Here is a 13706-nt window from a genome sequence, read left to right as displayed (position 1 = left end):
GTGTGGTTGCAGGGGGCCCCGAGTCCACCAGATTCTGGGCATCAGAAGTCAGTGGGACAAACCCGTATACAGAGTTCTTTGTCAGCCATGCCCAAATATGGAGTATATGCAGTGATGTCAGGAGTGATGTCAGCTGTGTCCCCTTTTATGTCCATATATGGAGTTCTTTGTCAGGCATGCCCAAATATGGAGTCTGGCCCGGGGCAGAGGGCTTTTGTGTCGTCGCCGGGCACTGCACTTCCTGTGGGAGTGTGGAACGCGTGTGTCGAATTTGAAGTCGGTGGGACGACCGCTTCTCGAGTTACGTGGATTTCAGACGTACACACACACACACACACACACACACACACACACACACACACACACACACACACACACACACACACAAACACACAAACACACACACACACTTGGTGCATTTATAGTTAGATGTTGCGATGTTCAGTCCAACTGTGGCTCCTCGAGAAGGTGGTCATCCAGCCCAGGAGGACCTTTTAATGAGTGGTGGTTAGAACTAGACTTACTGCTTTTAGGATATGGGAAGAGGTTGGACAATTACAGTGTGTGTGTGTGTGTGTGTGTGTGTGTGTGTGTGTGTGTGTGTGTGTGTGTGTGTGTGTGTGTGTGTGTGTGTGTGTGTGTGTGTGTGTGTGTACATGTGTGTGCGACTGTGTGTGTGTGTGTGTGTGTGTGTGTGTGTGTGTGTGTGTGTGTGTGTGTGTGTGTGTGTGTGTGTGTGTGTGTGTGTGTGTGTTTATTTATAATGGTAGACTGGGTTGGGAACTTGGGATGGATAGATCTAGACTCTAAAGAGCGGATACGGAAATGATGCGCACTTTTGGGGACAAAAGATGCAATAACTGGGGGTGAGAGAAAAAAAGTAACTTTTGGCAGGGAGTAATAAGTGAAGTACTGTAATATTTTTGTTTTCAAAGTAACTAGTAATAAGTCATATATTACCGTTTTAGAGTAACTTCTCCAAAACTGCATCTGTGTATAGAGGGATGAGAGAGGAAGAGTACAATCACAGTACTCCTCTCTGTATGTTGTACTCATGTGTCCCAGTGCACGTGTCCCAGTGCACGTGAACAGCTTGTCTGAAAGTAGAGTGGTTCACAGAAACAGCTACTTCACAGATAAGAAGCACTTACAGGTCAATATGGTTCACACAGGTTACTCTCACTGCATCACAGCTCTAATTGGTTGTCAGGGATGACAGGCACCACAGTGGTTCTCAAACTTTTAAAGTTCAAGGACCCCCATAACTTAGAGAGTGCACATTATGTTCCATTTGTACACTCAGGGTTACTAGACCTGCAAGGATCCATTTGGAACCCCCTAAAGGAACCCTGAGGGTCCCACCTGGACCCCACTTTGACAACCACTGACTTAGAATGTTTTTCTTCTCCTTCTTCCTCTTTCTAATTCTGGTAGGTGACTGTTTGACTGGTAGGTGTCCGAAAGGACAAAGTTGCAACCCAAAAAACACACTTTTCCCTTTATGTAAAATAAAAGGAAAATGGGAGGGATGGGGGAAGTGTCAGATGTGAGGGAGTGACAGAGAAAGAAAGGAGGAGAGTAACGAGGAGAATAGAGAGACAGCAGGACCAAGTCTCACTGCCTTCTTTTCCCCTGGCTCTCTCTGTCCCTTCTTTTCTCCCAGTGAAGGGGAGGTACTGACTCTAGGCTGAGATCAACAAGATAGGTGAGTCCCACTCTCTTTGCACTGATTTGTACTTTTTCTCACACTTTTCTCTTATGTCCCACACTACAAAACACTTAATTTAACAGTTATTTAAATGTGGATGCTTTAAATGAATGCTGAGGATTTTACTGTGTATAAATAACCCAACTCACCTTTTATCTGCTGGTGACCTCTATGCTTCACTGCAGTTATTACTACACTACAAGATTAGAGTCATTTATCTTTGTTCTTTATTTAACTTATTTAACTTGTAAATTATGTTTTGTATGCGGAGCACAAATTGACCTACCACTGAACCCTCATGGGTTGAGACTTTCCCACCCCCGTATCGCCTCTCTCCATCTCCTCACTGTCCTTTAGACATGTTAAAGTTGATCGATCTGTTGAGGAAGATATCATTGCATGTTAATATTCAACATGTCCCTCACAGGAGCAGCCCCCTGTGCCTTGTTTACACGCGAGAAACATTTATTTTACGGCAGTGTTTATTTGCTAGAGTGTTTTCAGACTTAAATATATGTAGCAATGCCTGAGGCTTTGCGGAGAGCCCAGATTTCCATAGGGCTGGACAGAGGTGCTACTTTTAGCATTGGTTGTTACAAGTGCTCCTGACTGGTTGAGACTAAAGGATTCATTCTCAGTTATTCTCCCTCTCTCTATCTCTCTCTCTCTCTCTCTCTCTCTCTCTCTCTCACACACACACACACACACACACACACACACACACACACACACACACACACACACACACACACACACACACACACACACACACACACACACACACACACACACACACACACACAGTCACACAGTCACACACACAGTCACGCACGCACATGCGCGCGAGCGCGCGCACACACACACACACACACACACACACACACACACACACACACACACACACACACACACACACACACAGTCACACAGTCACACACACACAGTCACGCACGCACATGCGCGCGAGCACGCACACACACACACACACACACACACACACACACACACACACACACACACACACACACACACTGACAGTGGGACTTAGCATGAGCAATGAAACAAAACAAAAAATCATCTTATCAAAGTGTCACTCTACAGTGGAATGTCCCTTTAGGGCTGCTACAGTGATTGCAAATTATAAGTTTTGCCAGGAGCTGGAATGTGAGTTTTACGCCTTCACACGATTTCTGGAAATGTCATGGTAGACTAGAGATCGCATATTTATTTATGGTGCACTGAGGGGGATGTTTTAACACCATATTAGGGTTGTTTGTGGTGTAATTAATTTAGTCCTATAAGATTTTATTTAGATTCTAGAGCCTTTCATGCCCTATACATGTCTGTTTCATACTTTATTTATATTTAGTTCATGGGTAAGATATTTCAGGGGTGTTTATCAGTCCATTCTTTCTCTTTTAACATTCTTGTCTCATAATTGTTCTCATAATATGTATTCACATATTCATAGTGGAACATACTAGGCCTATGTGACTTTGGCTCACGTATATTACGGTAACCATTGTTTATAATCCCATGGTGGAGTCCTATTGGTCCTCACTAATGCTCATTATAAGATGGCATCATTTCCGTCTACTCCCTCTGCGTCTCATTAGTGGGCTGTGGACAGTACAGAAACCTTCCTACCAATGACATCATTGATAGGGTTTCCAAGCGAATACAAAATACAGTCTCTTCCTGGAAAGTTAGCAGGCTGACATAGAAACCATTGAATGACCAAACCTGCCTACCAATGATGTCACTGGTAGGAAGATTTCTGAACTATCCACCCAGCCTCCTCTGAAACACGGCATCTTATAATGAGCATTGGTCAAGTGGTCCTTTAAGGCACAAGAAGGTACATCAGGTGTTCAATTCAAGCAATCTATGTGGTTTCTGTGCCTTTACAAGATCTCCATTTCCAGGATTGCCCCATCTATTCCTGCATGTCTAACATGTCCACGACTCCACGCTCCCCTCTCCCTGATCTACATTTCTCCAGGATGTTGGGTCGCCTTCTGTGCGTGAGTCCCCTGTCCTCGCTCCTCCTCCTCTTCCTGCCCCTGCTGTCTGCCCAGGAGGTGCTCGTGCGTCTTGCAGGGGTAGCCCGTCGTGGTGCCAATGAAGGGCGAGTGGAGGTGTTCTACAATGGCGTGTGGGGCACAGTGTGTGACGATGAGGTGGATCTCAACCTCGCCAACGTTGTGTGTCGGCAGTTGGGCTTCGCACGCAGCTACACATGGGCACACAGTGCCAAGTTCGGCGAAGGACAGGGTATGCTCAAGAAACATGAGTTTCATTTAAAAAATGTGATATAGCTATACAATTTGAATAGTTATACACAAAAGGAATTTAAATACAATTTGCTGTGGACTACTGCAAACAAAATGTCTGCTTCCATACAAGTAAAGAACTTTAACAGTTCTTGGTCATCTTACAACTATTGCTTATGGCATGCAATAGGCTAGCTATGGGCCTGAGGACTGAATCAGATGTGTTGTACTGACAGGATCTCAGGGGTAAAGGTTTTCTAATGAAGTGGAATTAACCACACCAACCCTCTACATTTAGTCATCTAATACTTAGTGGCCAGGGTCTTGCGAATGTTTTGGCGAATGTTCCCCAGACAATACAAATGCTAATATTCAAGTGGTTTGGCATCAATTACTGTATTAATAGGGTACTATATGGTACCTGATAGAGTTAACATTACTTAATTGATTTTGTGACTTGCCATCCTTTCTGTTGCCATCAGGTCTGATCTGGTTAGACAACGTGCGCTGCAAGGGCACAGAGGCCTCTCTGGCAGACTGCCGCTCCAACGGCTGGGGGGTCAGTGACTGCACCCATTCTGAGGACTTGGGGGTCATTTGTAGCCCTGAACGGAGGGCTGGCTTTGCCCCAATCTCCTTGGAGGAGCCCCCCTCGCGTCCGGGGCAACAGGCGAACCAACAACCTGTGAGAAACCAGCAACCCCCGGCCCCACAGCCAGAGACTGTGGCTCAGCCGGCTCCTCAACCGGCTCCTGAACCGGCTCCTGAACCGGCTCCTCAACCGACTCCTCAACGAGCTCGTCAACCGGCTCCCCAGCCGCCCCGCACCCCCCCCTCACCTCAGAGAGGCCATGAGATCGCCCTCCATCGCGCCCCCTCGTCCTCCAGTCGGGGCAGCAGCGCTCCACGCCGCGATGGCCACGAGATCCAGATCCTGCGAAGGAATCCCGCTCGGTCGAGTGCAAGGCAGCCTGGATACGGACCTGTTCCACAGGGTCACCAGCTGCCATCCCATCTGGTCAACGGTGCAGCCTACAGGCAGAGACAGGAGGCAGCGAGGACTAGTCCACAGGCAGTGAGACGAGAGGCCGAGGATCAGGTCAACCGGCCTCAAGCTCAGCCCCAGCCAGAACCTCGGCCTCAGCGCCAGCCAGAGCCTCGGCCTCAACCCCAGCAGGAACCTCGACCTCAACACCAGCCAGAGCCAGAGCCTCGGCCTCAACCCCAGAATGAGAGGCGTCAACAGCCCAGTGGAAACCATGCTGACTTTGAGCCAGATGTCCCAGATCAGGGATTGGAGAGTGATGCCCACTACATCCAGGTAAGAACGTTTTGTTACACCTACACACGCATATATCTGCACTCACATGCACATACAATACATTATGTACATCCACACAAATATATTCTGTAATATCCACTATTGCTCGGTTCCAGTGTTGCTTTATGTTGACTTCCACACACAAATGTCATTGGTAGAGCCACGGGCCAGTAGACAGACATGCATAATTATAGACAGACCTAAAACCAAGCCTCCTCCGGATTCAATTCATATTCGCTAGCAGGACCTGAAGTTTGGGACCCAACCACGGGTCGTTAAATAGCCCCAGCTCCTCAAACATGCCACTATTTCAGGCCAGGCTAGTGGAAATAACAAGACATTTATCACTCTTGCTAAGCTTCCCAGCATGTAATCTTACTCAGTTTACACTTTCCTTAACCATTTTGTAATCACTATGACACTCACCACGGCCCACTGAACACACACCCTGTTTCTATGTTTGTTTCCTTCCGGATGCCTATGTAATATAGATGATTAGAGAGAGACATGTGATGATTAGAGGCGTACCATCTTGTCTTATATTGTTATTCTTATCCTAATTGCGGGCGCTCTGGCAAGATTTGGGTAAACACTGAGACAAATTGTTGTTACAACGACGATAAGATGATCCTTATCAACTCAAACCCCTCTCAGAGTGTTGGACAAAGCCTTTTATACCCATGAAGAGGACGAGGGTCTTAGGATTGGATTTGAGAGTCATCAAAACAAAAATGCAGCAGGGAACAGTAAATGGAAGATGCAAACCCTAAAAAACACCCTAAAAAACATTGTAACCAATTTATATGGTAGAGAATATAACTGACACCACTGCGGTGGTCTCCCAGCTTTTCTACTGAGAAATTATGACCATGTGATCGGGTAGCACGTAGCAGTTGGACCACTACTGGTCGACAACTTCGACAAGTGGTGTTGCATGAAGCTCAAAATGTAATATATCCCCTACCTAAACCGACTATCTGTCTTAGGACCCGGGTTCAAACCCCGGACCCCGTAGGACAAAAAGCTTTTACCCTGGTTTATACTCTGTCGTAGGACGGAGTGCCACACTGAGTATAAATTAGGCCTGTTGAAGTAAAGTTGCACCTCCATTCGGCAGGGCACTGACAGACTGCGTCTAGACGAGGTGCGCCTGAGGTCTGTGATGTCCAGCAACCAAGGTGGTCTGGTCATTGAAGGTGTGCTGGAGGTGAAGTATGCTGGGAAGTGGCGTCACGTGTGTGATCAGAGCTGGGATCTGAGCAACAGTCGCGTCGCCTGTGGCATGCTAGGATTCCCTGCTGCGGAGCCATTGGACCAATACCCATACAGGTGAGTGTTTGTGTGTTTGTGTTGTGTGTGTGTGTGTGTGTGTGTGTGTGTGTGTGTGTGTGTGCGTGCGTGCGTGCGTGCGTGCGTGCGTGCGTGCGTGCGTGCGTGCGTGCGTGCGTGCGTGCGTGCGTGCGTGCGTGCGTGCGTGTTTGCATGCGTATACGGTATGCATATGAGTGTGTGTGTATGTGTGTGTAAGGTGCATAGAGAAATAGATAAGAAAGACGAGAGAGTGAGAGAGAGAGAGAGAGAGAGAGAGAGAGAGAGAGAGATTGGAAAAAAGGGAAAGGATTAAGCTTGGGAAAGAGAAAGTAAGTGTGTGTGTGTGTGTGTGTGTGTGTGTGTGTGTGTGTGTGTGTGCGCGAGTGTGTGTGTGTGTGTGTGTGTGTGTGTGTGTGTGTGTCTGTGTGTGTGTGCGTGCGCGCGATTGTGTGTACATACACATGCATGGTTGTGTGTGCGTGCGTGTGTGCGTGTGCATGAGTGTGTGTGTGTGTGTGTTTGTGTGCTGTGTGTGTGTGTGTGTGTGTGTGTGTCCATGTGTGCATGAGTGTGCGTGTGTGAAATAACTGGAAAAGTGATGCTGTGGTTTCACATCCCACACAGCCAAACGGGTCCATTTTTACCCTGTCAGAGTTAAGATGACACTCAGGGTTGTGCTGTGCACCGGGCCGTGGCTTTAGATGGACCTATGGGGTGGACGGCTGTTCCACTCTCCCCTGTAGTAGAGGGTAACCACAGCGGCTGTCATTAGTAGAACCACACAGGGCAGCACTCTGATCCCGGTCTCCAGGACACTGTGGCATCGGTAGCCAAGCCAGGACGCCTGCCCATCCCGTCTGCCTCGTCGGCACAGTGGGGCCTCGTCACAGACTTCCGAAATAGTTCCAAAGAGTATATTATTAATGTCAGACCCAGACATTATCATCATCATCATCATCATCATCATCATCATCATCATCATCATCATCATCATCATCATCATCACGGCATGGGTCTTCAGATGAAGCTCTTATGGAATGTCTTCCAGGATCATGTAATTATGAAAACGGGAGGTGGACGCTTTTCAGACAGGGCATTAGTCCGACATGCCTGTAGCGTCTGCTCCTGTAGCGTCTGCTCCCGTGCTTGCGGTTATGCTTAGGTTAGGAGATGAGGTGGGTAGTCATTTGTCGGACCAATGACTTGTCTGAAGCGCCAGCAGTCCTTGATGCAGTGCGCTACAGTAGGCCTACATGGGACTCAGTCCTTGATGCAGTGCGCTACAGTAGGCCTACATGGGACTGAAGCGCCAGCAGTCCTTGATGCCAGCAGTCCTTGATGCAGTGCGCTACAGTAGGCCTACATGGGACTCGGTCTCTTCCTGATGTCTGTCTGTATATCATTCTGTGGCTCTGCTTCAACTGCAGTTACAGTCGTCAATGTATTCAACCATGACACACGCCGCCGATCCCTTGCCAAGTCCCCCCGGCCACTTCTGCCACACTACAGGTGTGTGCAATGACTGCCATGTCAACAGTGGGCGTTTTGTACTCTCTGTCTAGTCTGTGGTTACTTGTCTGGTCGGCTGTATGCCCACTGGTCAACTACAGGTGATTTTTGTTCTAGTCATCAAAATGAGAAATTACATTCATGCGAAGCTTAATCAAACTAATTGATTTAACTCATATAAATAATCGATAATTTAATAAAGTTTCAAAACATTTCAAAACATTAATAAAAATGAGTCAAAATTGTGAAAATAGGCCTGTGCCATGGCTCAGTGGTCCAGGCACCTTGGCTGGTAATCCAGTCTGACAGTGTGCTGCGGGTTCGACTCCCGATCCCGACGGCCTTTACTGCATGTCTTCCCCCCATCTCTCTCCCCATTTCCTGTCAGCCTACTGTCTGTCCCTCCATAAAGAATATAAAATAAATGCGAAAGCCACAAAAAAACATTAAAAAAAATAGCTTATCTATATGCTCACAATTATGTTGCAATGCGACCTGAGCTTGTAATATAGTATAAAAATATAAAACAAGTATAAAACAAGGCTTAAAAAGTATCTTTAAAAAACACTTTTCAAAAAAGGAGTAATCAATAGAAGAAGCGTTAAGAAAATAATGTGTAGTTGCAGCCCTTCATTAACCTGGTCTTGCTATAGTCTCCTTTTAAAAGCACAAGCTGCAGAATTAGATCAATAATTCCTTTGCGTTTGTCAATTCACTGATTATTAAATACATTTATAAAACTGATACGGATGCTTCGTATCAGATTCTCTCAGTAAGGAACTACAAAACGTCTTGCACATGACATTTTTCTTTCAAAGGGTAATAATTTGCTCTGCTAATAGAAGGCTGCTATCCCGATGATCATCTGTCCGTCTGACTCCAGCTGTAAATAACCTCCAAGGCAGACACACAAACCCTCAAAGCCCTAGCAAGTACATCAAGCCCCAATACACGCACGCATGCACGCATGTGTGTGCACACACACACAAATTACAGGACAGTTTACACATACTGTACAATATCCCTCCCTCCCCCTTCACACACGAGACCTTACAAAAAATGTATACTCCGAGATCCCACACACACACACACACACACACACACACACACACACACACACACACACACACACACACACACACACACACACACACACACACACACACACACACACACACACACACACAGCCCTCCTCTGTGTGTCTGCCCGTCTGCCCACAAGGGCCTTTTTATGGGCTGGCTTAACAGGACGGTTGGACTGACCACTGGACTGCACTGCACTGCACCATCTGTCCTTCCATGTTTCTCCAATAATTACACCTACTTCTTCTCAGCTGCCCTATACACTGGATCAGGGGTTCTCAGACGTTTTCATTTAAAGGATCCCCAAATTCTGAGTTTTACAGACCTGTTGGTCCATTCGTAATGAGGGTCCCTAGACCCCACTTTGAGAACAACACTGAATCAATCATTCAACCATTAACCTTAACATCAATATCGTCGCTGTCAGGTGGAAACCTTGTATGTCCAAAACGGTTAGGAAGTGTAATAAAGAAAATGTGTTCCAATGGAGCCAATAAGCTTTAGTCACAACTTAAGCTCTTGTTAATTCCTTGCATTGGTTATATATTTACAAAACCCACAGCTTGAGCCACTTTCACTTTCAAAAGGTTTCACAAATAGTGAAAATAGCTGTTCTACAAGCTCAGCGAGTCACATCATGAGACAGTGTGAGCTTGTAAATCAGATATTTTCTCTACTTTGACACTGTTGTATAGGCCTAGTAGGGATGGAAGTGTGGCATTAATTTATTAAAGACAACAATGTTTAATATGGAGATACAATGTTTCTGCCCGAGCTGAATATGTAATTAATAGTTCAATGGTTTTATCTATATTCACATTTTAGTTGACAGTGCGAGGTGTGTTGACAGAATGAAGGGATTCATTGTGCCAAGGACACTTCAACAAGACATGCTGCTACAGTATACTGACAAGGCTATCTTCTGATTGTGTTCCGATTGTGTTTATTGGAACTCCCAGCCAAGTCGGAGGCACTGTGGATCAAAATATGAATTAGCTCCATCCTCCGTTGGTGAATTTAGTGCTAATCTGGACACCAACAAATATTGAGAGTATTCTAACATCCCCAAGGCCAAGCAACATGTTGTTTAGAGACTGGACGGTGTCAGGAGACTTTTGTTTATTTTTTGTCTACCTCCACCTCCACCTAACCACGTACAACACGAATTCAGCAGCCATTTCTGTCTCCATAGTAAATAGCTGTGGGCAGGCGGGGGGGTGGGGGGGGGGCTTTTTCAGCAGAGAAGTAAGGAATAGAAACCTGATGTGCAGCATCCGGCCCTTCGTGTATGGAAAGTATTTTGAGGCTGATATTTGAGTTTGTGACCTCCTCTCTAAAAAGATTTTCCAAGGTTGAAAGCATGAGGGAACTTAAATCCCCCCTGAGATTAAATGTGTGCTACTGTACATGGAACATGGAATGTTTCCTCTTCACTCTCACCATATATCTGCAGTATTGGGGAAAGTTGCTGTATTTTACTTTTTTGTTTCTGTAGGAAACTTTTATCAGTTAAGACACATTTACCATTCTTCTGATGCTCGGTTGGAACTAGTTGCTGCCATGTAATTGGCTGATTCGAAATTTGCGTTAATGTGCAATTGGACAGGCGTACCTGATAAAGTGACCAGTAAGTGTGTAAATACTCATGTTAGAGAGTAACACGCCGGCCCAAAACCTGACCTTGTGTGCCTGGCTCCCCTGTACACCCTGTCGACTGCAGCCACTATAATTATGGTCTGGGCCTAGGAAGAGCAGGGAGAAGCTCTTCTAATCTTGTAGTCCCTGGAGTGGATGTGCTACACACCCTTTGCTGCGTCAGCACCTTGCTTATTGGGCGGGTGGCTGTTGGTGTGACTGCCTTTGTCTCGGCCTGTTAAAATGCTTTATGTACTTTTACAGACATTTACAGTAAATACTCCCCCACTTTGCTCTGCTTGAAAGAATAGGCAAGTGCTAAAGCCATTTTCATGATCCTGACAGTAATTTCTTGAGTTCACTTTCGCCCCTCTGACCCCATTTCTCTCATTCTATTTCTAACATCCTCACTTAATGCTTTGTTGTTGATTTGTATGCGTTTGTGGCAGTTGAGATGACCGCAACATCCTAAAGGACAATTCATTCCATGAATTAATTTTAACCACTTTCAATCTGGTGTTCCTATATTTGGGCATGTCATTTATAAGTGAACACTTTTGAAAGTACAAAATACTGTAGGGCTTATACTTAGAAGTAAGGCATTACAAAAAAAATGATATATTATACTGAAATGAATATCAACTGAAAAGAACATATTATGTGGCTGTGACTTCTGGTAGGCTAAAAACAAAAATATGTTGGAAGATTCTTGGAACTGGATATAGAAGTTAATGTTGCTAGCACAGGGACCTGAGAGAGTCGATTGTTCCACAAATGCAGCTTTCCACCGTATAATAACAGGTTCTCTCTGACAGTCAATCACGTCTCTAGTCTCCAGTGTGGCTTATGGAACCATGCAGGAAGAAGTGCTTCTAAAAGAGCTGGTGTCAAGCCCCCCAAAACATCCACAGAAACAAGAGAGGGTGAAGAGGATACAGTTGTAGAGTGAGGACTGAGGATGATAGTCATAGTGTGTTGCATGCAGTCGTACAGTGAGTCGGGTACAGTAGTTTTGTGGTCAGAAGTTGGTTGTCAACTTGTCATGCCTTGAGCATGTTGCAATGTAGTTCCTCTAATATCAAAGCAGCTACAGGTCTTCAGTCCATGTTTCCATACAGTCAAAGAAAATGTAAATCATGATATCAAAAGTATATTTGCAAAACTCATTATTCAATTAAATCATTGTAAAAATCACTTTTCTTTTGAAATAATAGTTGAAATCAAATTTTGGAACAAAGCTCTTCAATTGCATCATACACAGTAGCACAAAGGAAAACTGTGACCAACTTAAAAAACAAAAAACATTTGTCCCTCCTCATGTGAAGTTATAAAAGCCTTATAAAAGTTGTCCAGTTCACAGAAGCTGAGATCTTGCATCACTCGCTCCTTCCCAGTGGTCATAATGTCGGCTGACAAAAGCAGGGATTAGAGGGAGCCTGATTTTACAGAAAGGAGGCAGGGAAAACTGATATGTACGTGCATATTTCCACGTCTGCTGTGTGTGAACCAACATGCTACTGCTCGACCACACCGCAGACACTGCCAAGCAATTCGGGCAATTATATGGAAAGCATGTCTCTCTCTCTCTCTCTCTCTCCCTCTCTCTCCACTTCCTCCCCCATTCACTCACCCCCCCATACAGCCTGACTCTCATCTTAATTCACCAGATTTATGAAGCATTTCCCTCCTGCATTTTCACACACACACACACACACACACACACACACACACACACACACACACACACACACACACACACACACACACACACACACACACACACACACACACACACACACACGCGCGCACGCACACACATGCACACACATGCACACACAGACACAAAGGTCACATTCAGTGACAATACCATTATAGAAATACGCTGCTGAGTAAAAGTCCTGCATTCAAAATTGTGCTTTAGTAAAGGTACAACAGCATTGGTGTCAAAATAGTCCAATATTATTGAACTGTAGTGTAGTAGTAGTACATCCAATAATGTGTTCATCACTTTAATGTTGCAGCTGGTAAAGGTAGAGCTGACTGTAATTGTGTTTATGTGCTGCTGTGTACATTTACCTAGAATTATAATAATCAATTAGGCTAGGGGACTTCAACTTTAGGTCCACTAGGGGTCCTGGATCCCCTGTTGAAGACCCCTGATTTAGGCTATCAGTTAATGTATGTTTTGTAGTGATAATCAAAATCTGCAACATAACTAGTTACTAAAGTTGTCAAATAACTGTAGTGGACTAAAAAATACAGTACTGATATGTAGTGAAGTATGAAATGGAAATAAATAAAGTCATTTCACCGTACTGTACTTAAGCTAATGTACTTAGTTCCTTTCCACCATTGCTCACGTTCACATGAATGCTCACTGCCATTGAAAACAAACATTATTTGTCAGGACAGAATGTTCCAAGAGTGTTCCCCCCCGTTCAGTCTCTGCCTCTACTCTACCATTCCATTGTGTCTGCTTTTCTCTACAAACGCTCCATAGCTGCGCTGGCTGGCCTTCCTAGAGTGTGGTTTCCCTCGCAAGGCCTTTCAGCAGGGATTTGCTTGGCCCGTGCTGTAAACGAGTACAATGGGCTGTGTGGAATAGTAGGAGACTGGGGTTCTCCTGGAGAGATCGTGTCTCCAGATTTAGCATGTCAAATATTGAATGCAGCGGGCACTTTGTCCTGCTGTCTATACTTGGATGATGTGACTCATTTTCATTTGTACATGTTCATAGAGGGCGTCACTTACACAGCACCTGTCAGTGGTTAAACTGGGTGATGGAAGTGGTCAGAATATGTGTGTGTGTGTGTGTTTGTGTGTGTGTGTGTGTGTGTGTGTGTGTGTGTGTGTGTGTGTGTGTGTG

The 13706-nt window shown here is 45.3% G+C and overlaps 1 protein-coding gene across 1 annotated transcript in view; it reads left to right on the top strand.

Moving 5' to 3' along the window:
- Nucleotides 1–1666: 1666 nt before the first annotated feature.
- Nucleotides 1667–13706, top strand: part of LOC306921501 (lysyl oxidase homolog 4-like) — a 33036-nt gene continuing 20996 nt past the window's right edge. Inside the window, exons 1-4 of the mRNA XM_079498641.1 lie at nt 1667–1705; nt 3711–3982; nt 4464–5302; nt 6420–6631. Of these exons, the coding sequence (XP_079354767.1) occupies nt 3712–3982; nt 4464–5302; nt 6420–6631 (1322 nt within the window). The 5' untranslated portion in view covers nt 1667–1705; nt 3711. The remainder of the gene's footprint in view (nt 1706–3710; nt 3983–4463; nt 5303–6419; nt 6632–13706) is intronic.

Source organism: Electrona antarctica, assembly GCF_951216825.1.
Source record: "Electrona antarctica genome assembly, chromosome: 4".
Taxonomy (NCBI): Eukaryota; Metazoa; Chordata; class Actinopteri; order Myctophiformes; family Myctophidae; genus Electrona; species Electrona antarctica.
This window is presented reverse-complemented; position numbering and strand designations above follow the sequence as displayed.